At 34.6% G+C, this 25,076-nt stretch overlaps 1 protein-coding gene across 3 annotated transcripts in view; it reads right to left on the reverse strand.

Annotated features, from left to right (window-relative positions):
• The window catches only part of mylka (myosin, light chain kinase a), a 113,584-nt gene that overhangs the window by 13,820 nt on the left and 74,688 nt on the right, over window positions 1–25,076 (reverse strand). For all 3 annotated transcript variants that reach the window (XM_055214865.2, XM_055214864.2, XM_055214866.2), the window contains 7 exons: window positions 23,612–23,674; window positions 9,521–9,568; window positions 8,916–9,043; window positions 6,726–6,882; window positions 4,639–4,944; window positions 2,410–2,445; window positions 2,206–2,296 (listed from right to left, as the gene is read on the reverse strand). In XM_055214865.2, coding sequence (XP_055070840.2) covers window positions 2,206–2,296; window positions 2,410–2,445; window positions 4,639–4,944; window positions 6,726–6,882; window positions 8,916–9,043; window positions 9,521–9,568; window positions 23,612–23,674 — 829 coding nt within the window. The remainder of the gene's footprint in view (window positions 1–2,205; window positions 2,297–2,409; window positions 2,446–4,638; window positions 4,945–6,725; window positions 6,883–8,915; window positions 9,044–9,520; window positions 9,569–23,611; window positions 23,675–25,076) is intronic.

Consider the following 25,076-nt stretch of genomic DNA (forward strand, 5'->3'; position numbering starts at 1 on the left):
CTACAGCCAAAGGAATTGTGAGTGTCATTTAGCCTAAACATTTGAAATAATATAAACAATATTATATTCAAACTTTTGACTGTTTTCTTTAATAACTACATTACACAATACTTGTACTTTTACTTTCAGTACTTGAGTAGTATATTTTAAAATAAACTACTTGCAATACTTAAGTACAAAACATGTTTAATACTTTAGTACTTCCACTTAAGTGCTGTGCTTAAAGAGCACTTCAACTTCTACTCAAGTCACTTTTTTGATAGAGCACTTGTACTTTTACTCAAGTCTAGGTCCCTAGTACTTTATACATCTCTGCAAACAACACACGTTCACATCTGCACATTTCCATATCATTTCCTCATAAAACTAAACAAATTGAACAGCATAGTGTTAAGTCTTGCATTAATATAATACGGGAGAACCAGGGCAAAAGTAACACTGGACGAAAGTAACAAAGCGATTTTCTCAGAGGACTGATAACATTTGCATCCCAAACTATGACAGCATCTTTGCAACCTTTGACAGAGCTGACAAATATCGCGTTATTTACTCACCCATTTTCCGGGTGTAGATCCAGAAAGGTGTTTTCAAGTAAATTCCAAAAGCGGTCATTGTTTTCTTAACGCGTTATGTTTCTCGTTTCATCAATCTTCAGGTTATTTAGTGCTCTAACACATCCTGAAGTTTGACTTCTCAAGAGTTTTTCAAAATAAAAGTAAATCTGGTTTAAATGTGAGGAGATCCTGTCAGGACGAAAGTAACACTTACTTTTGTACCATTTATATTATTCTAATTTTATTTAATTTAATTTTCATAGTGTTCAAACTGTTGAATTTAAGTTTGTACTGTTTGTTGCTTTTGAAACATTTGATAAAACTGAAATTTAAAATGAAAATATAATTTCATTATTTTTTACAAAGATAAATTACAAAATATGTTTGCAGTTACATATTAAAGAGGTCATAGTCATGTATAGTTAATAAAAACAAGTGTAACACAAAAATCTACATTGTTTTGTTGTGTTAAAAAAAAGTAACAATTCACCACTACTGTTCAAAGTGAAATTATACTAGTCATTTTACATTTGTTCAAAATTCTACCTGGTATTGATAGACCACACTTGTGAGTTACTGACCACAGCAAAAATATATCTCTGTCTGAAACATTATCTTTAAAAAATTAAAAAACTTTAAAAAAAATCTGAAAAATTTCTCCCCTACACATAACCGGACACCTTACTTAAATGTAGAAAATACATACGAATAATAACTGGATTGTATTTTATTTAATTCCTTCCTAAATAATCTATATACTTATAAAAATAAAAGAATAAAGTACGTTTTTAAAGAAACATGTTTTATATATTATAATAAATGTAAAGTTGATTTGCAAAAACAGAAAAGTTCCATTTGAAATTCTAAAATAAGCATTTTATCAAGCTCCTTATGTTCATTAATTGCATATTAATGACAATGAAAATAACCTATTCATATAAAACATGATAACAAACAGACACACACATTCTTTTTTGCTTACTGTAAGCTTGTCTAAAGGCAGATCCAGACAAATTTTGTTGTGAACGTGAAAATAAAGACACAGTTAACTGTCAGAAAACAGTCAGTGTTTGTTCAAGATTTTTTTTAATGACACGTTATGTGGTGTTGGAGGACTGAGATAGACTGCTTTACTTTAACCTAGGTTTATTAGTAGTATATAAGCAGAACAATGAGACTTTTAAGGAGAGGTTTGTGAAAGCCCTCCAAGTAGTCTGAAATTCAGGGATTTTATGCTTCTTTTCAATCAGATTGGAAGTAACGAGTAACTAAATACTTGAGTAGTTTTTTCATCTAATACTTTTTTACTCTTACTCAAGTAAATAATTAGATTGTTACTTTTACTTTTACTTGAGTAATTTTTTGTATAAGTACTTGTACTTTTACTTGAGTACAGATTTTGGGTACTCTACCCACCTCTGCAAGCAACCCTATAAACAGGGGCGAAGTGCCCTTTAAACTTTAATGCAAACATCGTACATATTGTGCCTTTAATTTTAGACCCTGTCGAGAGGCCTACAAAGCTCCTTTAACAATTACAGATTTTGAAAGGAACAATGTTTTATATCAGCATAAAGAATCTCTGTAATAGTTGCCTTTTTGATGAATCATCTGTTGTAGTTTTATAAACTGAGGTCAGTTTTGTACTCACGTGCCCAGTCGTTCCTCCACATCATACAGGTCCTTCACCTTCACATCTGTTCTGATTGTAACATATCTATAGTCTGGTGCCTTTTCTGATTCTGGTCAAAAGGAAGAAAACAGTGACAGGATTGCCATTTATTTATATGGCTGTATTTTATCTATGATGCTGGTTACATTTATGAAATGTGAGATTTCATAAACACAGACGTACCATCATCTGAATGCTCAACCTCATCTTCCTTATTTTCTGTAAAGGAACCAGACAACATATTTTACATAATAATAATATATACTAAAATAAATTTAATTAACAAAGCTCTATGAAAAAATACGAAAGTGTCGTCTCGAGGTAATACTGACACTGGGGCTTACATCATTGTATTATATAGCAAAGCTATATCTCAGCATGTTTAATTTGACTTTGCTGACAAAATTCAATTGAAAATTCACTTAATTAAACTACAGTATTGTTTTATTGTTGGCAATTGTAACATTTTTTTTTCCGCATTGATGAGTTCAAATCTTCAACAAATATGTTTTGTAATAGATAAATTAAAACTGCAGTTTCACCTGTCAGTAGGTTTAGTATGTGTGCATTTTATTTTTAGTATTTCAATAACTTGATATAACTCATAATTTCTGGCTTTGAGAGGGTAGAAATCTTCTATAGGTAGACAGATAGCAGCATAATGGTTCTGAGTTATTATTTGTCATAATGGTACAATTGTCTTTGATACATTTCTCGAATCATTTGCAAGCAGCACCACACAATGGATTTCCTAGAAAAGCCTGTTACTTATGGAGGACCACAAGAGTCATGCAAAATGTAATAAAAAAATTCAATATTTAATAACTACCTGGACAATAAAAATAGCAATTAATAGATTTTTTTTAAATTCATTAATTAATCTATAAATAAATAGACAAAGTTACAAAAAATCATTATGTAACATTTTATTAGGCAATAAAAAGTGAGATTATAAAAATAATGTAGAAATTAAATATTAATCCATTAATAAATAGTTCAAAGTAATATAAAAATTTACAAAAACAACATAAAACACTCAATAAGTTCAATTGCATTTATAAAATCTTAATTAAATAATGGAATTTCAAAATGTATTTCAAAAAGCGATTTAAAAAGAGAAATAAATAATTGGATTTATAAATTGAACTACAAATACAGGTTCAAATTAAGCATCCAAAAGGGCATTTCCGTTTAACATTTCTGTTTTCAGTTCCCGGTGATTCTCCTTATTCTTTTCACTATTTGATTTGCTTTCCGTTTTAGCCTCTCTATTTAGCTTTTCCGTGACTATTTGGGTCCTCATCCGAGATCTATAAATCTGCGCATGACGTACAATCAGAGCCAATGAGCGAGAAAAAACCAAAAGCAAATCGAATAGCGAATTCCATTATTTAATTAAGAATTTATAAATGCAATTGAACTTATTGAGTGTTTTATGTTGTTTTTGTAAATTGTTATATTACTTTGAACTATTTATTAATGGATTAATATTTAATTTCTACGTTATTTTTATAATCTCACTTTTTATTGCCTAATAAAATGTTACATAATGATTTTTTTTGTAATTGTTTATTTATTTATAGATTAATTAATGAATTTTTAAACAAATCTATTAATTGCTATTTTTATTTTCCAGGTAGTTATTAAATATTGGTCCTCCATAGTTACTTGTTAAAAATCCGTAGTTCATTTCACAAAAGTGAATATTTATGTTAATGAACATATCAGTGCCATCAAAATGACAAGTCATTGAGCCATTGCTTACATCAAAATGCTAACTAAAGAAAGAAGAATACACAAGAAGAAAACCCAAGCCCTCACCCAGTACTAGTGCAGACTTTCCCTTTCATTTATTAAAGTCTAGATAAACCCTCCAAAAATACTTTAAAGGTGCAGTGTGTAGATTTTAGCGACATCTAGTGGTGAGGTTACTAATTTCAACCAACGTTTCAGTTCACCGAAACGCATAGAGAAGCTACGGTAGCCGCCACCAGACAAACATGTCATCTTCGGAGACAACTTGGTAAAAAAAGTTTTGTAGAAACAAAATGGCGACTTCCATGTAAGGGGACCCTCGGTGTAAGTAGAAAAAAACATCTCTTCTAAGGTAATAAAAACATAACGGTTCATTATGAAAAGTCTTTATACACCACTGAAAATAAAGTTATGTATTTTATATTGCGTTTCTGTCAAAAGATCCTTATAAAGTTACACACTGCACCTTTAAAAAAATGTGTACAAAAAATATGCTTGACAGATTATGACAAATTGCTTTCATGTTGTGTATAAGAGACTAGATGCTATGGAGGTTGAACAAGTAGTTTTGAGAACTCTATCTGTGATCTAAGCCTATGGTCTAGTAGTGACACCCCTGTTGTACAATACTCTTGATGGACACAAGGAGGTGCTCACCGTCTTCGTCCACCAAGCCAACCTGCACAGGCTCAGATTCAGCACTAGGTTCTCCCACACCATAAATATTTTCTGCTCTCACTCGAAACTTGTACTGTCTGTCTGGTAGCAGGTTCTGTACATTGTAGGAAGTGCTATTACATGAGGCCAGATCGGTCCACTCTTTATTCACAGAGTTCCAAATCTCCAGGTTGTAGGACTGGACTGCGCTGCCCCCGTCGTATGTCGGCCCATACCAGGACAGAGTAAGGCTGGACTTACGGATGTCTGAGGCAGCCGGGACGCGGGCGGGTGGTTCAGGTTTATCTGCGAAGAAAGGGGTCACAAGTTAAGGTAAAACTAAAGTAATGTGTTCTCGAATAAATACACAAGTAGGGTTTCAGTGTTAGGTGACTTTCACAGAGCAAATGTAACATTCGCAGTCATACAAAAATGGTCAAAAAATGGTCCCAATCAGTCACTTGTACAGTACCCCTTTAAAAGCTCATGCTATGTACCATTTACTGTAGGTAGAGATATACATTTGGTACCAATATGTACATTTGAGGTAATAATTGGCACTTATTGGTAATATGTACCTTTGAGGTACTAGTATGAACTCTTTAGGTGTGAAGGTATACCTTTTGAAAGGGTACCGTCCCAGTGACAGCTAGGGACCATTTTTATGACATTTCAATGAAAATATTGATATCATAGCTTTTCTAAGGCATTTCATATCAAAGCCTAAAGTGCCTAAATGGCACAACCCATATCTATTTCTAAACCATACTGTATGTGCCATGGAGAATTGATTTATAATTTGCTTTAACTTGTGCAAATATAAGTGCAAATGTAGAAAATTCGATAATACTGTGTATTTTAGAAAATGAGGTGAGGTGGAATCAAACCATCAATCATCCACTTTAAAAGTTTAATTTATGAAACAATGAAAAAGTGTGTTTCCTTCATGGCAACATCTAAATAAATAAAAAGCTGCTGACATTTATAAGGTAATTAAAATGTAATACATACAGTTAGGTACTAACCATATTATTCTTTTATTACTGTAGCTCGTGTCATTTATTTGTATAAATAACACAATGCTTTACTGGGATGTAAAGACAAACATAACATGGTTTTAACCGCGTGGCATTAAATATCAAAAGTGTTGTTCTCCTTTATTTTTGGAGGCTTTTGCAATAAGTATGTACAACATCCATAACGTATGCATATAGACCCCTTAATCGCCCACGTCACTGTAACGTCACCGCTCTAGCTGGAGGCAAAAAATAAGTAGGAACTCATAGCCGGCACGCTAAAAGTTTGAGTTTTTGACTTTAAAATGTCATCTTGTTGTGTTTTTGGCTGCCAGATTAGAAGGAACAGCACTTTTCGGTTCAAAAATAAAGTTTTACCGGATCCCGGCAGACATTTCTTCACAGAAATCAAGAAGACAATTGTGGTTGAATGCAATACGGCGTTCAGACCAGACGGAGACGATCATAAATAATGCTTGTGTTTGCAGTGCAAACTTCATATCAGGTAAAATAATCTATGCATATGTACTGTTGTGTTGGTTTTATCTAGTACAAATCAGCAAGTTTCTGTTTTATAGGTGAAAAGTCGCCAACCGCGCTATTGTTTAGCTTAAATGTTAAACAAACATACAGCGATAGATGTGTGTGCCATCCTTTGAATGGTCTCTTAAAATAATCCACATTGCTAATCATAGTTAGCCCAGCGATAGGTTACATAAGACAGTAAGCCTTGACAAAATTACCCAAACCACCTGAAAGTAATTCATATGTTATCTAGGAAATATCCAAAACCTGGTTAAAATCGCAAGAGTTAATTTACAAAAATACCTGTCACGGTCCCGCTGAATCAGTGACTGTACATATTCTGACACGTCCAAAACTGCTTCTGCATCCATGTTTAATAAATCCCTCCTAAAACGTGCTATATCTTAAGCTTGTCAACATTGCCTCTGCGGCTCTTTTTGCCTCCAGCTAAGCCCCGCCCACACAAATATGTCACAATGTTTACCAACTGTAAAAGGGTCTATAAGCAGATGGTTCAAAGTGTTGATTAATAGCATTTACTCTTACCGACTATAGTGAGGTTGAGAGCGGCCTGTCTCATACCGTAGCTGTTTTTAATCTCAACAGTGTAGCAGCCGCAGTGTTCCTGTTGTCCTTCTGTGATGGTCAGCTGACTGCTGCTGTCTGTGCTTACTACTGAGATGCCATTCTGACCTTCGTGAATCTGTACGAGAAGAAGATTGTATGCAACCATCATTCACAAACGCCCCAAAAGTTTATAACAACAACAACAGCTAGCACATTAAAATATCTCCACTAGTTAGTTACATTCCACTAACTGCTTTAAGCAAAACTATTGGACGTCTTTTAAAGAATTTATGCTGTCATAAGACGAATTTGTATTGTTTCCAGGCAGACCGTTAAACTGTCTTCCGGAAAGCACTGTAAAAATTATATCATATTAACATATATTTTGATGTTACTTTAATTTAACAAATTAACTTATTAAAGTTAAACAATTTCAACTTGTTTTTCTAGGTTATGTCAACTTATCACAAGTCAAAACTTGAATTGGCTTAAGTTGTTTAAACTTCATGCTGCATTTTTCTTACAGTGTAATTCAACCAATCAGAAGAAATCTTTGAATCTGCTAAAGTGTTTTCAGATAAGTGTGTCGTATGTATCACACATTTAGCCAACCGTGAGCACAACATGATCTCACAAAGTTCCGTGGGATAGTCACAGAATTTTTTGCAAATTTTTCCGTGACATTGGTTACTGAACTGCTTATTCCCATTTCAAACTGCACTGAAAAAACAAACTTTTTGGTGTAGTAATATATATATTAGATTAACTCTCATAATTTCTACATAGTAATATTAACATTTATTGAGAACTAGATTTTCCTAAAGAAAATGATGATAAATACACAATTAATTAATGTAAACTGAAAATGAACTGTGTGGGAATAATAAGTCGAATTAAATATTTTCTTGTATTATTTAACTGTTTTATAGTCACTGCACATAGTCCTAAAATCATTAAGTACATTTTAATCAAAAACTTTAGCAGATTCAAGTAAAAAAAATCTTCATTTAACTTAAGAATATTAAATCCATTAAACTAAAAAAAATCAAGTAAAATTAACTTACATTTATTAGCACATGTTGTAAGGAATACCCACAATCCTTTGCCCCTGAATATTGTTATTTTTTAAGCTTTATCACAGAATAAAAACTGATAAGAACTTAAACTACATAAATATTTGTTAATAATATGTCATAAAGGTTTAAGTTATTATATTATTGATGTTGTTTTGTTGTAAATGATAATTTTGTGAAGTCACTGTTCATTTGATCAGTGTTTCTTTACATAAACCCTGTTCGGAACATTATATTGTATTTCTCTCCACAGTGCTGACAATGCATGTCAAAAACGCAATTTGTGTGCGTTTCTGTTCAGAATCAAGATTATTCAATGACTGACTTATAGTCAGTCATGAATTTTGTGTTATAATGCCATTTTATAACACTAAAAATACCTAAGTCCATAGAACTATGTTAAAGAAAATAACAAACAGTAAATACGATTTATTTTATATTTTTAGGACAGCAATGCTTCAATTAAAAAAAAAAAAAACTAATAGACTTTATCTAGAAGATTAAAATAAATCTAACTTCTAAAAAAAGAATGAAGTAACATTTACTTAATTATTTAACATATGTTTTTCATGCATTATTAAGTAGATTTTATTTGATTTTAGTAGGTAAGTTGTACTTAAAAAAGCAGTAAATTTTACTTAAAAAAAAGTTTGTGCAAATTGTTATGGGGATTTTTTAAAGTAAATTTTACATTTTTTTCCAGTGCATTGTCGCTTCGGTTTAGGGTTAGATTTGGTGTTTGGGTTAGTATTTCACTTTAAGTATTGGTTTATACTATTTTGGGATCATTTAGAGCCCTTTGAAGCTGCATTGAAACTGCAATTTTAAACTGCATTGAACCTGTAAACTTTTGGGGATGGAGACAAATCGTGGAATGATTTCCACAAAAAAAGTAATTTATTTTCGACTGAAGAAAGAAAGACATAAACATCTTGGATGTCATGGGGTGTGTAAATGATCGGGTATTTTTTATGAAAGTAGAGTAATCCTTTAAGCAAGAGTATTTAAGTTGACTGACTGACAGATCAATTTTTCTTAACACACATGATAATAACCAGGGTTTTTAAACACGTAAAGAAGGTGAGCTGACTCTTACTGGTTTGCGGAACTTGAGCCAGGTGCAGCTGATAGGCTGAGATCCACTAAACTCACACCGCAGATTAACCTGCTGACCTGCCAGGATCTTCATATCATCTGGAAACTGCAGAATCTGAGGAGGAGAACCTGATACAAACAAACACACACAAGCTGCTTTAACATTCATTCAAGATAAATTGGCTTGCAGAGAATGATAAAAATATATTGAAAGTGTCTTTGCATGCAGGTCAACTTAAAGAGCACCTCGCTGTATGGATAACATAGATGAGGTTCTGAAGTGAGTTTCAAACTCTAAAAGAAACTTACACTTCAGATAATGTGTGATTTTCAATTAATTTACATACTCAACACATTTGGGTAATAGAAATAACAATCATAAAACACAAAGCTAAATTTTCTATTTGCTGTGCTATGCATACCCCAAAGACAACCATTGCGATGGCGTTTTGTTAAAAAATGGCATTTGTTTTTGTTTTATAAACTAAGTAATAAGTGAAATGTATTTCATATGGTCATTTCCATCCCATGGATGCTGTCAACAAATGAAATTATATTTAATCAGGTACATTCCTTTAAATGATGAAAATAATCATTTGTTCTTACCTTGTTTAAGCAGTATTTTAGATGTGGGTTTCTTTATTTTGGCCTCATCTGCAGTGAACAGTATTAGAAACAAACACAGATCACAGATTATCATCACAGTGAAGATGTATACTTCCAGCCAATCACATTATAGAGATCATACAACATGAGTCTTGACATCTGAACTAGGATCATAATGACCATTTATGTCACAAAAGGATTGAATTATTTAAATGTACAAAATAAGCATTTGACTGTTATGTTACACAGTACTCTGAGAGATGGCAATAATACATTTAAATGATAACTTCTGAACGTAAATGAATACAATCAAATGACCTATTCAAACTCAGCTAAAGTCCTTTTTTGTGATTAACCTTTTTCTGCATAAAATCATCCTACATAATTTAAAGAACATTTGAAAATATAACTTTAATATCTTTAATGTTGACTTAGGTAAGATCATGTCAAAGATTACAATGAATGTGAAATCAATCATTAAAGGTGCCATAGAATGTAAAACTGTATTTACCTAGGCATAGATGAATAATACAAGCTTTGTACATGGTAATGATATATCGTGAACCTCAAACACTATTGTTTCCTCCTTCTTATGTAAACCTTGTGCATGCAAAAGAAACATAACAACATCTCAACATAACGCCAACTGTGACGTTACAGATTAAATTACACATTAATTGCAGTGTTGTTGCAATGGTCAAAACAAAGTTGTGACTGCTGAGTTAGCCCTATATGCTAGTTAATGCTATATGCTAACGTTTAGGCTGAAGTTCTACTTATGACGTTAGAGTTACGTTTAGCAGTCCATACCAAGCGTGCCGCGCAAGCCCTGAAAAGTGAAGCCAAAACATCTCGATCGCCCCCCTGTGACTGGTCCCAGTATAGGTCATAAACCCCACCTCCCACATGTTATTCAATGGGACTTGATACCAACTAAACAATTTAATTACACTTCAATTATCTTTTTTCCGCAGCTGGTTTCTGTCATTTAGTGTAGATGTGTTTGTTTTTAGTTAGTTATTTAATCCTATTAAAATGGTGGTGTCACATCATGATTGACAGCTGTGATATGCGCATTCTGCGAGGGCGGGGCTTTGATTTTGCGGCTTTACTTCCTGCTCACTAATGCGCATGACTGGTCCCGAAATCGCTACTGCGCAGACTCAAGACCCAATATGTCAGCGTAGAAGTAAATCAACAACAGAATGACTTCAACAGAAAAAAATACGCCTTCTGGAGTGGCCCAGTCAGAGTCCTGACCTCAACCCGATTGGGATGCTGTGGCATGACATCAAGAGAGCAATTCACACCAGACATCCCAAGAATATTGCTGAACTGAAACACTTTTGTAAAGAGGAATGGTCCAAAATTTCTCCTGACCGTTGTGCAGGTCTGATCTGCAACTATAGGAAACGTTTGGTTGAGGTTATTGCTGCCAAAGGAGGGTAAACCAGTTATTAAACCCAAAGGTTCACATACTTTTTCCACCCTGCACTATCAATGTTTACATGTTGTGTTCAATAAAAACATGAAAACGTATAATGTTTGTGCGGTATTAGTTTAAGCAGACAGTGTTTCTCTATTGTTGTGACTTAGATGAAGATCAGAACACATTTTATGACCAATTTATGAAGAAATCCAAGTAAGCCCAAAGGGTTCACATACTTTTTCTTTCAACTGTATATCAGTGCCCTTTGTTTTTCCTCAAAATGCACACAAGTAATGTTTTTAGTAAGGCATGTTTGTTAAACTATTTATATTTCATAATTAAACTAAGACCTAGTCCTGGCTTAAGCTAATCCCTGTCCAGGAAACCACCCCATTAGGTCTGTTAATGTGAGCTACTGACATGAACCTCGTGAGCCTTGCTGTGAAACAGCCAATCAGAGCAGAGCTCAACATTATTATTCATTCCCCTTTAAATAAGGTAATAACAAACCATTTCATTGTAGAGAAAAATCCTAGGGTTGTAAATGGACACGTAAAACCATCTCCGGATCATTTTTGCACTTAATAAAGTCACAAACCTTCTATGTAGATATCAGAGAACAATTTAACAGATTATTAAAATGCATTCTTTGGCACCTTTAAAATCACACTATGATGTTCCTAAACTCATCATCAAATTATGAGACTTCAGTCTGGATTTTACAGACAAGGTCACATATAGAAATAAACCACGTGGGTGATACAACATCTCTCTGGTTCACAATTCAGTACTTATCACTCTATCTGGGTTTATTTTGTGAGATGTATTAATTAACTGTACATTATTCAGCTATACTTTAGACATTTTTTTTTAAGAGTTTAGTTCATCCTCTACTCTCATTAAATACATTTAGGTTGTAAAGTCATAAAACATGAACCACCAGCTCAACGCGTAGTGAAGAATGAAAAGTATTTGAGAGAATGTCGACTCATAAGAGGAAAGGAGAGATGTTTTTCTCTGGATGTTCTAAAAGAGATCAGCTGCTAAAGGTTCTTTGCTCTTTGCCTTTTTTGGTCATACTAAAAATATCCCTCTCAGAATCCAGGAAATAACTCCTGGCACTATTTATTTGACTTCTGATTGCTGTCATGAAACGATGTGAAGACAAAGCCAATAAACAGCAGTGATGGATATAAAACAATTCTGATAGAAAAAATAAACTTCTTTTGTTTTTTAGGCAGTTATATGACATTCTGATCTCATCCTTCACTATAAGAGATGACTTTTCCTTTCTTATATTCTCTCTCTCTCTCTCTCTCTCTCTCTCTCTCTCTCTCTCTCTCTCTCTCTCTCTCTCTCTCTCTCTCTCTCTCTCTGGAAATGAAAACATTCTTTTTCCATTACAAAAACTGTCTATTTGAGGCTCAAGGTGACTTTCTGCTGGGTTTCATCTGTTGAATCAAATGCATTTATCACAAAATGTATATTGGATGTGATGGTGTAGTGGTAAAACACAGTGATTATTGATCAGATTTTGACTGATATGGTGAACTTTCTGTTATTAAAATTTGTTAAAATACTGAAACATTCAATATGAGATCATGCCCTTATCATCTGCATACTAAACAACATTTTTTGAGATGTTAACATTGTGGTAATCACACTCGGGTTAAATGTTAGTGTGCTCTGCCACTACACATTGTAAGAACAGAGAGAGAGAGAGTTGAGAGAGGAGTCCATGGGTTGCAGGTGTTTTTGTGGTAAAACAGTGTAAATACATTTTCCCCACAATGCTGTACATTCACACGGGGCGTAAACGTTAACGCTTCTCATTTACTTTAAATGGTTTACGTCATGGGTTGTCAAACTGAATTGTGGATCAGTCTGCGTTGCGTCACTGCCGTTGCACTGCTGCATCAACTACAAATTTGCTCGGGAAAGAGAGGTAAGTGGATTTTGACTTTGCTCATGAAGTCAGTTTGCGTCTAGGCAAGGATGCAGTACCACGTCCTGAGGACTCTTCCTTATCTTCAAATACACTATTATTTCAACTAGAACAGTTTAATTTTATTTCTGTAATACCGCTATTCGTAAGTCTTAATATTTGTTACACTAGATAGCCTATTATATTATGTGCCAGAGCTTGTGAGCGGGGCTGAGCGGTGAGAAATACTACTCCCCGCTCATGTTGGTGTTCGATAACTCCGCTTTACCGCTCAAAGTTGGACCAAACCACTTCACTCAATTCCGCTCCCCGCTCACCTACAATTTCATTATGCTCCGGTGAAATCGCTCACGCTCCCTCAAATTTAAAATTCTCTGGATTCCTAACACCTGCCGTTTTCAAACGAAGCTTTACGTCTGAGACACACTGCTGTAATGGCAGACATGGAGCTGGTTTGTTTTGCGTGACTGCTGTGGACAAAATTTCTAAATATTTGAAGAGGAGACTCAAGCAAGAAGAAATAGATTGGAACTGCAGGGCTTTTTTGACTCGGAAAACCCTAGAGACCACCTTATACATCCTGGCAGCAGCGTAAGAGCCAGCTCAATAAAAAAACACTCTAAACACCCTAACTGCACAGCATTCACATTTTCTACAAATGTAAAATTGGTCTCACTTTACAGTATGCGTATTTAAAGGAATATTCCACTTTCATAAGAAAAACCGGCTCTAAACGATCCCAAGCAAGGCATAAGCGTTTTATCTATCAAAAATTTAGATTTAAACCACAACTTCTCGTCCTGCACTAGCCTTGTGATCCGCCAAGTGTGACCTTATGTATTACCTAATCAGTTGAAAGGTCACATATGCAAAACTACTAAAAGTGTAAAGAAAGAGGGGTGTTTAGATGTTGTTGTATGTGGAATGATACTAATTAATGTCTTTGTGAGATCATGTTGGTCAGTTTATTGTTTAAAATGGTCCGCAAATGTGCATTTCACATATGTAACGCGTGACCTTTCCACGTGATTACATAATACGTAAGGTTGCGCTGGCGCATCACATGGCTAGTGCAAGACAAGAAGTTGAGGTTTAAAAGTAAGTTTTTTGTTGTTGAAAAAGACGATCATTTTGCTAGACTCTGATGCCTCGATTGGGATTGTTTAGAGCCATTTGAATTGAATTGCAATTGCATTGAAACTGTAAACTGTTGAGGTCCAATGAAGTCCACTATATGGAGAAAAATCCTGGAATGTTTTCCTCCAAAAAAGAAATTAATTTATTTTTGACTAAACAAAAAAAAAGACATCTTGAATGACATGGGGGTGAGTAAATTATCAAATTTTTTTCATGAAAGTGGAGTAATCCTTTAACTAATGTGTACTTACATAAGAAAATCAAACAAACATTCAATAAATTATTGTGTACATGCTTGTTGTTCAGGAAGGTTACAGGATTAGATTGGGGTTTAGGGTTAAGCATAGGTGTCAAGAGTGTAACTACATACAGAACCTTTAAATTTGAGAACAATGTAATAACATGTACTATATGTATTAATGTGTATGACTTGCTTTCGCCCCTGTGATGCTGGAGTTAGGGGCAGGATTAGTGGTGGGGTTTATTTTTTTGTGTGTGATTTACTTTGTTTAAATTCATACAAATTAGCTAATTCCTAAAATGTTGTTAAGTAAAAACTAGTTTTATGATGTTGGTAGTTTCTAAAAAAAATGTATACAAAAAACTGAGACAGCCCAACAAAAGTCCAACCAAAGCTTTTAAATCCCTACTGAAACACTCACACACACACACGCACACACGCACACACACACACACAGGGCTTTAGCATCACGTATTTATATTTCACAGTGTTTAGTCTACATAGTCCAGGGCTACTACATCAAAGACATACTGTATGTTTGAAATGCTGAGTTCTTTTTAGAAAATCTCTGCCCTCCATTGCTTTTAAAACAAAGTAGCCAATATAAATCCACTTCACACTGTCAACCATTGAAGACGAACAGGCAAAGAAAAAAGACAAATAAAAAAGACAAATATAAAACGTAGATTAAAGATACTTTATCCATCAGTAAAACACGGATGCACTGCACAGGTTTGTCCATTACATCATGATTTCCGAATGCTATGACAAATTAAAAAAGACTCACTAGAGCTTTACGAAATACAGATTAAACATCTTCATGGCGGTGCACAGAGAGCAATAATCTATAAAAATACTTTTTTGGACACTCGGTAAAGTTTACACAGGTTTGAGAAGTCAAATGCAAATGAAATGAACTTGATTTTAACATTTAAACATCTACACACTTGCATTACATGTGAACGGCCTCTACGCTTATAGGATTTTGTTTCTCTTTCCCTGTCTCATTCCTAAACCGGAGGGCACTGAGACTAACAGACCCAGTTCCTGCTGCCATGAAGCTCATCACACCACTGATCTACTGGCATTCCTTTAACATTTACAGACATTGGCTGGGCATCAAGTTATAGTATAGTACTTAATATATAGTATTTAATATATACACTGTAAAAAAATCTGTAGAAATTACAGTATTACTGGGTATTACTGGCAACCAGTGATGGGCAGTAACGCGTTAAAAGTAACGTGTTACTGTAATCCGATTACTTTTTTCAAGTAACGAGTAAATTAAGGGATTACAATCAGTAATTAGATTACTGTTACTTCCCCTTAAGCAGGCTGCATTACTGCATTATTTAACCTTGATTTTGTTTCGTGAGACTGTCTCGTGTTGTGATGCGAGTCGAGTGACAATGACGTTATGAGCGCCGCGCCATCAGTCAGTGTAGTGTTGAACATGAAGAGACAACATGGAGCGCGGAAGAGAACAAGACTATGCAGCATTTAATGCTTGGAAGTACCGAGATTACTTTGAGTTTAACCCAGTTAAAGGTGACAAAAACATCAGCGTCTGCTGCAGACTCTGCATGGGAATAAAACCTTTATCTACAGCGAAAAGTTCCACCTGAAATCTGATCAATCACCTAGCAAGCCGGCACAGGAATGTGAAAATTACTGAAAAAAAACGTGAACCCCAGCTGACATGACCCATCTCATACACGTTCACACAAAATCTGATGTAAACAACAGACTATATATCTACATTTCATGGATTATACACATTTGTGGACAAAAATGGTCATTTGATGAAATCTATTAGACTGTTTTCATATGTTATATTAACACCAAGGTAAGGAGTCCCGTTTATATTCTGCATGTTGTCATCTGGACTTCTGTCACAAAATACTACATTTATGATGCTAGAGCATCTGTATCTCAAAACAGAGACTATACACTGATGCTAAACCCGTAGACCTTTTAAACGATGTATAGTAATGTTAATATTATTAATGTTTGTAGACAGTTGGCTATATAGATATTGTTAGCAGCATAAAAAAAATGACGTCATCACGTCCACAAATTAATGTGCGTGAGATTAGAACAGAGAATGTTTCATTTGATTCAATTTTAGATGATGGAATATGCAGAAAGAATAGAATTAGGCTGAAAGGTCTGCTTCATAGCATATTCAGGTCGTGCATCATGTTTTTGAAAAGTAACTTAGTAAAATTACTAGTAAAGTAACTAATTACTTTTGAAAATAAGTAATCAGTAAAGTAACTGGATTACTTTCTTGGAGAAGTAATCAGTAATCAGTAACTAATTACTATTTCCAAGTAACTTGACCAACACTGCTGGCAACTAGCTGCCAGTAACTTACTCTAGATTTTAGATTTATGTTATTTACTGGCAACAGTTTGTTCAAAGTTAAATGAACATGAAACATTTTCAGTCTTTATCTGCTAAAGTAAGTTACTGGCAACCAGTATTTTTTACTACTAGATCTTTTAAGTCTGCCCAGTAACAACCAACCGCTTCCGTTAACTTTAAATTAAATTTTTAAAAACATTTTTAATTCCCATAAAATTTTACAATATAGTATTTAATATATAGTATATTTTCATAGGATCCGCAAAGTTTGGCTCTCTCTCAAGAGTTTTTTCTCCTAGGAGTTTTTTCAACCCCTAAGGAGTCAGCTGACATTGGCTTAACTTAAAACTCTCTTCTATACGTTACATTAAAAGGCCACTAACCTAGGTGTTTTTAGCTATATAAAAATAGTCTCTGGTATTCCCAGAATGTGTCTGTAAAGTTTCAGCTTAAAATACACAACAGATCTTTCATTACACAATGTTGAACACGGCCATTTTTGTCTGCAATGAAGAACACGCTGTTTTTATGTGTGTCTCTTTAATTGCAAAGAAAACTTCTGTTCCCCTCCCGTCTGTGAGCGGTCATGGGTGGGGCATAATCAATGTGACATCACATTGATGGGGATCCCCAACGGCCTCTTTTATTATAAAATGGTTACCACACAATATTAAAGTAAAAAATGCATTCCTTTCGCTAGATAAAAATAGTCCCTGACTGGGAACAACAACATTCCAATGTGTAATATGCATGAAAGCTCAAATAAAGACAACAAACCGATACGTGTGGTTGCTAAGGGTGTTGCTAAGGAAGGAGTGATAAATAGGACCTTTGGGTGAAGCAGTCATAGCCGTGTTTTATTGTGAATAAAGCACAGCTATTGACCAATCAGAATCAAGGATTGGGACTAATCGTTTTATAAAGGAAATTACAGAAAGAAGAAGAGATGGATTTGTATATTAACAGGATGTTTCTGCGCACACACACACTGGTGACTCATTTTCTGATAGAAACCAATTTAAAAGTGCATTTTTTAGGTTGGGGGGACATTAATACTAAGATTAATACGGTTTAATCTTAGCCACTGTACTTTGCTACTTTAGTTGTTCCTGATTTTTCTGTGCTTTCTCTTGTTTTTTATTAATGTAAAGCTGCTTTGGAGCAATTAAACAATTGTGAAAAGCGCTATATAAATAAAATTGAATTGAATGTATCATTCATGTCTAGCACAAACAGTACAGGATGAGTGTGCATAAGCTATTAGGACAGATCGGACATGACATAACACATTTAAACGTTCAGTTCATTCATTAGAGGTAATTTGACGGTTAGTATTTTTCATCATCTGCACAAGACAACACTACTGAAGATTATAGTAATATAATCTTAAAAAAAAACAATTTTCATAACTGCAATGGGACATTACACAAAAAGCAATTCCCACACACTATCTGCTTGCTGAAAAATTGAATGATAGTTGCGTTGCAATGGTATAAATGTAAAGGAGGAACAGATGCATAAGCATTAACACAGGTGTATGTACTGTAGGACGAGAAAATATCTTTCTTAAGAATAACGTAAAAAAAAAAAGGTACATAAATGGTAAACTCTAAGGTTGCCTGGTAAACTTGCTTAGTTTAGTGGGTACAGCTGTCGATTTTGAAAATAGTTTCTTCAATAATAAATAAAATTCACGACCCAGCAAACATTGCTAATCTTCACATAACCAACCCTGTGACATTAGACAGGGTTCCCCAAATCTTACCCTGGAGGGCCGGAGCACTACAGGGTTTAGCTCCAACCCTCATCAAACTTACCCACCTGTGATTGTCTAGTGATCATGAAGACCTTGATTAGCTTGCTCTGGTGTGTTTGATCAGGGTTGGAGCTAAACTCTGCAGTGCTCCGGCCCTCCAGGGTAAGATTTGGGGAACCCTGCATTAGACTATTCATTCCTGGCTTGTGACATTACATGCCAACGTTCTAGAAGCTAGTGAGCTTTTTTTGATTTCCACATAGACAACTTAACCAAAATGATTTTAAACAGGCAACAGGTTCATAACTGTCACAGGTTGTTCGACACAATGTGATACAAAGATTTAATAATTACAGCAAAAATAACATTTTCACAAGCAGCAAAGTAGCTGAAACTGTGTGAACTTTGAGATTCATGAACAGTAAGTGAAAGAAAGTCACGTGATTATCAAGTATGGTAACCCACACACACCTGGAGTAGTGGTTAGTCATTCACTTCAGCGTTTAGGGAAATGAAGCAGAGTACTGAGAGTCAGGTCTTACTAACTTTGTTGAAAGTGACAAGCTTGCATACTCGAAATGTGACTTCTCCATCCCAGTAAGTAAATACACACATAAACACACAAACACACGCACGCACATGTTGGCATATGTGGTTTATGGGGACATTTCCATAGATGCAATGCATTTTATACTGTACAAACTGTATATTATATTCCCCTACCCCAGTCCCTAACCCCAATTTCACAAAAACCTGTTGGCCGTATTTAATCTTTGAAAAAGTACCATTTTGTATGTTTTTTTTAAGACGTTCAGTTTACAGGGACACTTCCTGTAAACCATCTTTATAGCATAATAAACATGTCATTATACACTATTTATGTCCCCGTACACCACATATACAATCCCCCCACCACCACACACTGTGATTTCTCCCTAGTAAAAATTTCAGGTTTCATAATTTTGGTTTTGCTGGCTAACCAAAGCATTTGGAGTGCACAGTTGGCATCTTAAAATGTTACCGGGCTGAGGTGGCCATCTGAAATAAGAACATAAATGCCCTATACGCCTTTGGGTTTTATTAGTCTGTTATATCTTCCGTTTGTTATCAAGTCAAATACAAGTATTTTATTTCTCTGAGAAGTATTCAGGATATTTTGCCTAATAGTTAAGAACACACGACAGTTGGTGGACACCATAATGCTTTGCTAATATAAGAGATAAAACTACAAGTAAACAATAGCTTTTTAAAAACACTGAAGAATGTTAGGAATGTAGGAAATATTAGGAAACTCAATACTTCTCATGGTTAAGAAAAATAAGGAGGGAGAGAGAGAGAGAGAGAGAGAGAGAGAGAGAGAGAGAGAGAGAGAGAGAGAGAGAGAGAGAGAGAGAGAGAGAGAGAGAGAATGAGCCCATACATGGAAGTTTGTGTGAGTTTTGATGGCAGTCATGCAGTAAGTGTCCCGATCTCGCTATGATTGTGTTATGGTGTCTTTCTTTATTTCTCTAAAACTTTCATTTAAACCTTATTTTTATATTACTTTAATTCCCCTTCTTCATATACACTGTTTTATCCGGTAGATAAGTATTATACTAAATTACAGCTTCTGCACTATGCATGCAGAAAATATGGAGGACTAAAACTGTCATTAGTCCTGTTAAATTGTATTTTGATAAAATGCAGTTTTTTTAAGCTGGGTGAGAGAACATCCAGTGCAAAATGATTAATTAAACACTGAATGATTACAGATTCTCGTGAAAGATTGAAAAACCCTTGGTGGGGTCAAATATGGAAAATATTTTGGGTTTTAACTACCATTGGGATTAAAAACATAAGTGTGAAGTAATGAATTACAAATACTCTCATTACTGTAACAAACTACATTTTCCCAGGAATTTAACTGTGTTAAGTTTTTTAAATATATACTTTTACTGGAGTGCAATTTAAATGCTGTAAAGGTCCTTTTACTGCGTTAATTTTTTCTCAACTTGTCCTTTCTAAATGTGTTAAGGTGGTCACACACCGGACGCGTAGCGTCTAGGACAACTCGGAGGTATCGTACACCGGAAGTGCACATTAAATAGCGCGAGCTTAGTCAGATAGCATCTATTTCAAAATGCAAAATAATATTCTTTGTTAATTGTTTATTATTTGGGACAAATATGATGTTATTTAATGTTATACTATGTAATTCGCGCTCTGTGGCGCAACAGGGATTTGAGCAACTTCCTGAGTCGTAGCTGGGCGCCATGGACAGGCACTGCCTTGTTTCCGCCAGTGTGCGTATACTCATAAAAGGCAATGTGTTTGTGGTTTTTAGAATGACGCTGCGTGGCGCTGAGCTGCGCGTCTGGTGTGCGACCCCCTTTACATTTCTCTGGCATCACATATAATATATCATATAATAGTATTATATATCGTCGCTGCCCGATAAAACTCACGTATGTCCAAAACAGTTACTTTTCAGGAAGTGAAAAAAACACAGTATATCAAAAGCAGTTGAATGTAGCGTTGTCATACTTGATACGGCATCTTTACATGCAACCATATTCTTGCCAGTGTAATGATATCATCCACATTTGACCAAAATTGAGTTGAAATGGACATACGTGCATATTTTACAGTAACTGTGGTCGATACACGTTCTTCCGATCATTAATTAGAATGTCCAAGTCGCGTTTTATATTGACAGATGAATACGCTCAGTTTATTAAATAGCCTACGTCTTAGTTAAATACACTTAGTTTATTTAATATTAATTATAAGTGTATTAAATGTCTCTTGCAAGCTATGAAGGGACAATGAATCAATACACTGACATGGTAATGCTAGACAGCAGGGGCGTCAGTTTGTGTTGAAAAGTGGTGGGGACAAAAGATCAGATAAAAACATTATTGCAGGACGGGAAAAATATTAAATAACAGCACATCAAAAATGGGCATAGCGTAGGCTAGTCAACAACAAGAAAATACTCAGCATAAAACCCTCAACAATGTCGACTGCACACATGTAACAGTCCCTCACCAACAATGCAAAAGCACCATACCGTAGAAAACAGCAGCGCGTTTAATAAATGATTACAATGAATTTCATTACATATGTACAAGAAAACACACCATAAGCATACAACGCAACATATGTGACCCTGGACCACAAAACCAGTCTTAAGCATTGCTTGATTTTTCAGAACATTTTAACCAAATGCTTTCAAAAAGCGGCCCCAGTGTAAATAACACCCATGCTAGACAGATACTTTGTTTGCACGGTTTTACCGTAATTTAGTCACTCCTAGACGTACGTCTGGCGTCAGGGGGAATGTTACCTCGATGAAGGAAAGATATTGTCTCACAGGCTATGTTTATTCGGCTATATCCAGTGCTGAGCTTCGATGAAACTTTACAAGACCGGCGAGACGCTTCACAGGCGGGAGATACGCGGCGTGAGTGACAGCTTTGACACCAAATGGATATACGTGAAAATCAGATGACATGATTTTACAACTTTTCATTGGCTATTTAGTTATGTGAAGCATATTGTATACGGAAATTAACCTGGACATTCAATCCGTCGAAAAATCTCAAAATCGGCTAAATGGACATACGTGGTTTTCATCGGACAGCGACGATATATATAATAATAATAGAATAATATTCAGTCACATCAAATTACGCAGGGCAAAAGGTGTGTGCAACATTCCACAGCACTGCGCAAATCAATCAGACATGACATTAAGATGTCACGAGAGCAGACTGTGCCGCGGTACTTTGATGTCATACCCTGATCAGTCCCTCTGTTTTCGACACCTAATCTGTATTTTAATAATGGAGGATAATGAGGGGAAAGGTTTTGCTTCGAGAACAAATTCAGGACACCGCACGCCCCCACCTGAAAGAAGTTTTCGCGTAGAAGATGAAGAAGGGCAATTACAGTATGTGATTAAGTCTGTTTAGCTTTGTTTACATAAACCCTTCGAAATATCAACGTTAATTTCGACATTACATTTGAATAAACATATTAAGGTGAATTTTAGATTTCTAGGATATTTGTATGTATGTATTTATGCATGTATAAAGTACCTCATTAGCTAGCGATTACATTATTGGCCTGATGTTTATGAACCTACAAGTGCTTTAGTTCATTATCTCTGTCAGTACATTATGTGAGGAAAATGTAACGTTAACATGTTCTCTCAGTGTAATTTAAAATGGTAGTCACCCGTAATAGTAGTACTCTTTTCTGTAATATTAATAATAATAGTTGATAAACTATCGCAAATACTATAGTATTCTTTAATATAGTAAGGTTCAAAAACACTTTTTACAGTTGTTGTAAGATATACAAAGTCTTACAGTTGTTATAACATTTACATTCATATAACATTCATACTACTCATGAGTACTTTTACAAGAGCTACTTTTTACTCCTACTTTGAGTACAGCTATTTTTACTCTCACACTACATTTTTTTGGGAAGTAATAGTACACTGAAAAAAAAAATTCTGTAGAAATTACAGTATTACTGGGTATTACTGGAAACTAGCTGCCAGTAACTTACTGTAGCTTTTAAATTTATGTTATTTACTGGCAACAGTTTGTTCAAAGTTAAATGAACATGAAACATTGTCACTCTTTATCTTCTACAGTAAGCTACTGCCAACCAGCTGCATAATTACAGCTAATTTTTTACAGTGTACTTGTACTTATGATTTTTTTCAGTACTCTTCTTACCCCTGGTTAAAAATAAACTAGACAAATCTAGGTTAATTGAACCCAGCAGTTGGGTTTGTCCATATATGACCTAACAATGATTTTACCAAACCAACATTTTTTTTTATTAATTATAAACTATAAACAGTTGATGTTTTATTAATATGATGTAGTTTTACATCAACAAATGTTTCAGCAACATTTCCTCCGACAACTCCAACAACTTTGCAGTTAAGAAAAGCTTAATTATATCTCAAAAGTCTTTCTTTCTTTCTTTCTTTCTTTCTTTCTTTCTTTCTTTCTTTCTTTCTTTCTTTCTTTCTTTCTTTCTTTCTTTCTTTCTTTCTTTCTTTCTTTCTTTCTTTCTTTCTTTCTTTCTTACAAAGGTTATTTGAAACCTCCCATGTTACCATGTGTGTGTACACTGCAGTGGGAAAGGTTCACATCTCCCACGCCACTCCATATTGGGCTATAAAAAAGGAAGTACATATTTTGGAAACTCACTCTCTGTGGTCGGGGTAGAGGGCTTCCTGCTCCGCTTATCAGCTGATGTAGAGACACTGGGATCTGAACACACAGGCGGATACAAAGAGAAATACAGAGAGCAAAAATTAGACACAGGTCATGTGACATTCATGAATTCAGCATTTTTGCCTCCCCTTGTAAACTTATAAAACCAGCCAAATATTTCCCAAAATGTCTGAGCTGAATGTATCTGCGAACCTGTGGCTTTATCTGGCTTTAAGACTAATACAAGCCCTGTTTCATTTAGTTTTTTCTTAAAGATATTTCATATATGTTTTGTGTAGATATTAAAAATGTATTATTTAAGCTCTTTGTAACAACCTTTTTCATTATGACAGTATTTAATTTTGACATTACAATTAACTTTCCAGTGTCTGGTTTCAAATGAAAACAAACTTACAGTATGCTTTTAGTGCATATTCTTCATGAACTGTATCTACTTTAGTTTGGCTATGACATGTTAATGACAGGTTAATCCTTTGGGAGCCTATTGCCATTTGAGGACCCAAACATAAAAAATCTGAGATTTAAAAGTGGAACATTGCAAATAAAATTGTTGAACTCAAATAACAGATAATAAGCTGAGAGGTAAGAGGTCACCCCTCAAACAGTGAAGGGTTACACTTTATTTTACACTATTACAGTGTAATTAAACATTTAAGTAATGAGTATAACAACATGCACTTATTATAGGGTTAGGGTTTGGTTTAGGATTAGCTGCATGAAATTATACATAATTTACTGTTATTACTATAGTAATTACATGTAAGATGCATAACAAAGACACCGTAAAATAAAGTGGGTCACACTTTATTTTACGGCATAATTGTTACAGTGTAATTATACATTTAAGTACTAAGTAATAATCATTAACAACATGTAGTTACTATAGGGTTGGGGTTAAGATTAGGGTTTGGTTTAGGGTTAGTTGCAGGTAATTATGCATAATTAACTGTTATTACTATAATAATTACATGTAGCATGTATAACAAAGACACCGTAAAATAAAGTGTTACCGTAATTCATGCAAGCACATGATGTTAGTAATGACATCCGGTCAACAACATCACTGTGATATTTAAAGGTCATGTTTTTCCTGATCCCATTTTTTAAACCATAGTTAGTGTTTAATGTTGCTATAATAGCATATGTAATACCTGTAAAATGATAAAACTCAAAGTTCACTGACAGGTGATATATTTTCTTTAACAGAATTTGCCTTTCAAAGCCAACAGTGAACGGCCGGTTTGGACTACAGCCCTCTACTTCCTGCTTTGATGACGTCACTAGAACAGTTTTTTGACTAAACTCCGCCCACAGGAATATGTCAGTCACCAGCTAAGCTAACAACAAGCTAAGCTGCTATTCACAACACACTAAACAAACTACACAATCAGAACTCAATACGTATTTCTGAAGGAGGGAAAAATACCATGTTTTTTTA

The sequence above is a fragment of the Misgurnus anguillicaudatus genome, chromosome 17, assembly GCF_027580225.2.
Source record: "Misgurnus anguillicaudatus chromosome 17, ASM2758022v2, whole genome shotgun sequence".
NCBI classification, from domain to species: Eukaryota; Metazoa; Chordata; class Actinopteri; order Cypriniformes; family Cobitidae; genus Misgurnus; species Misgurnus anguillicaudatus.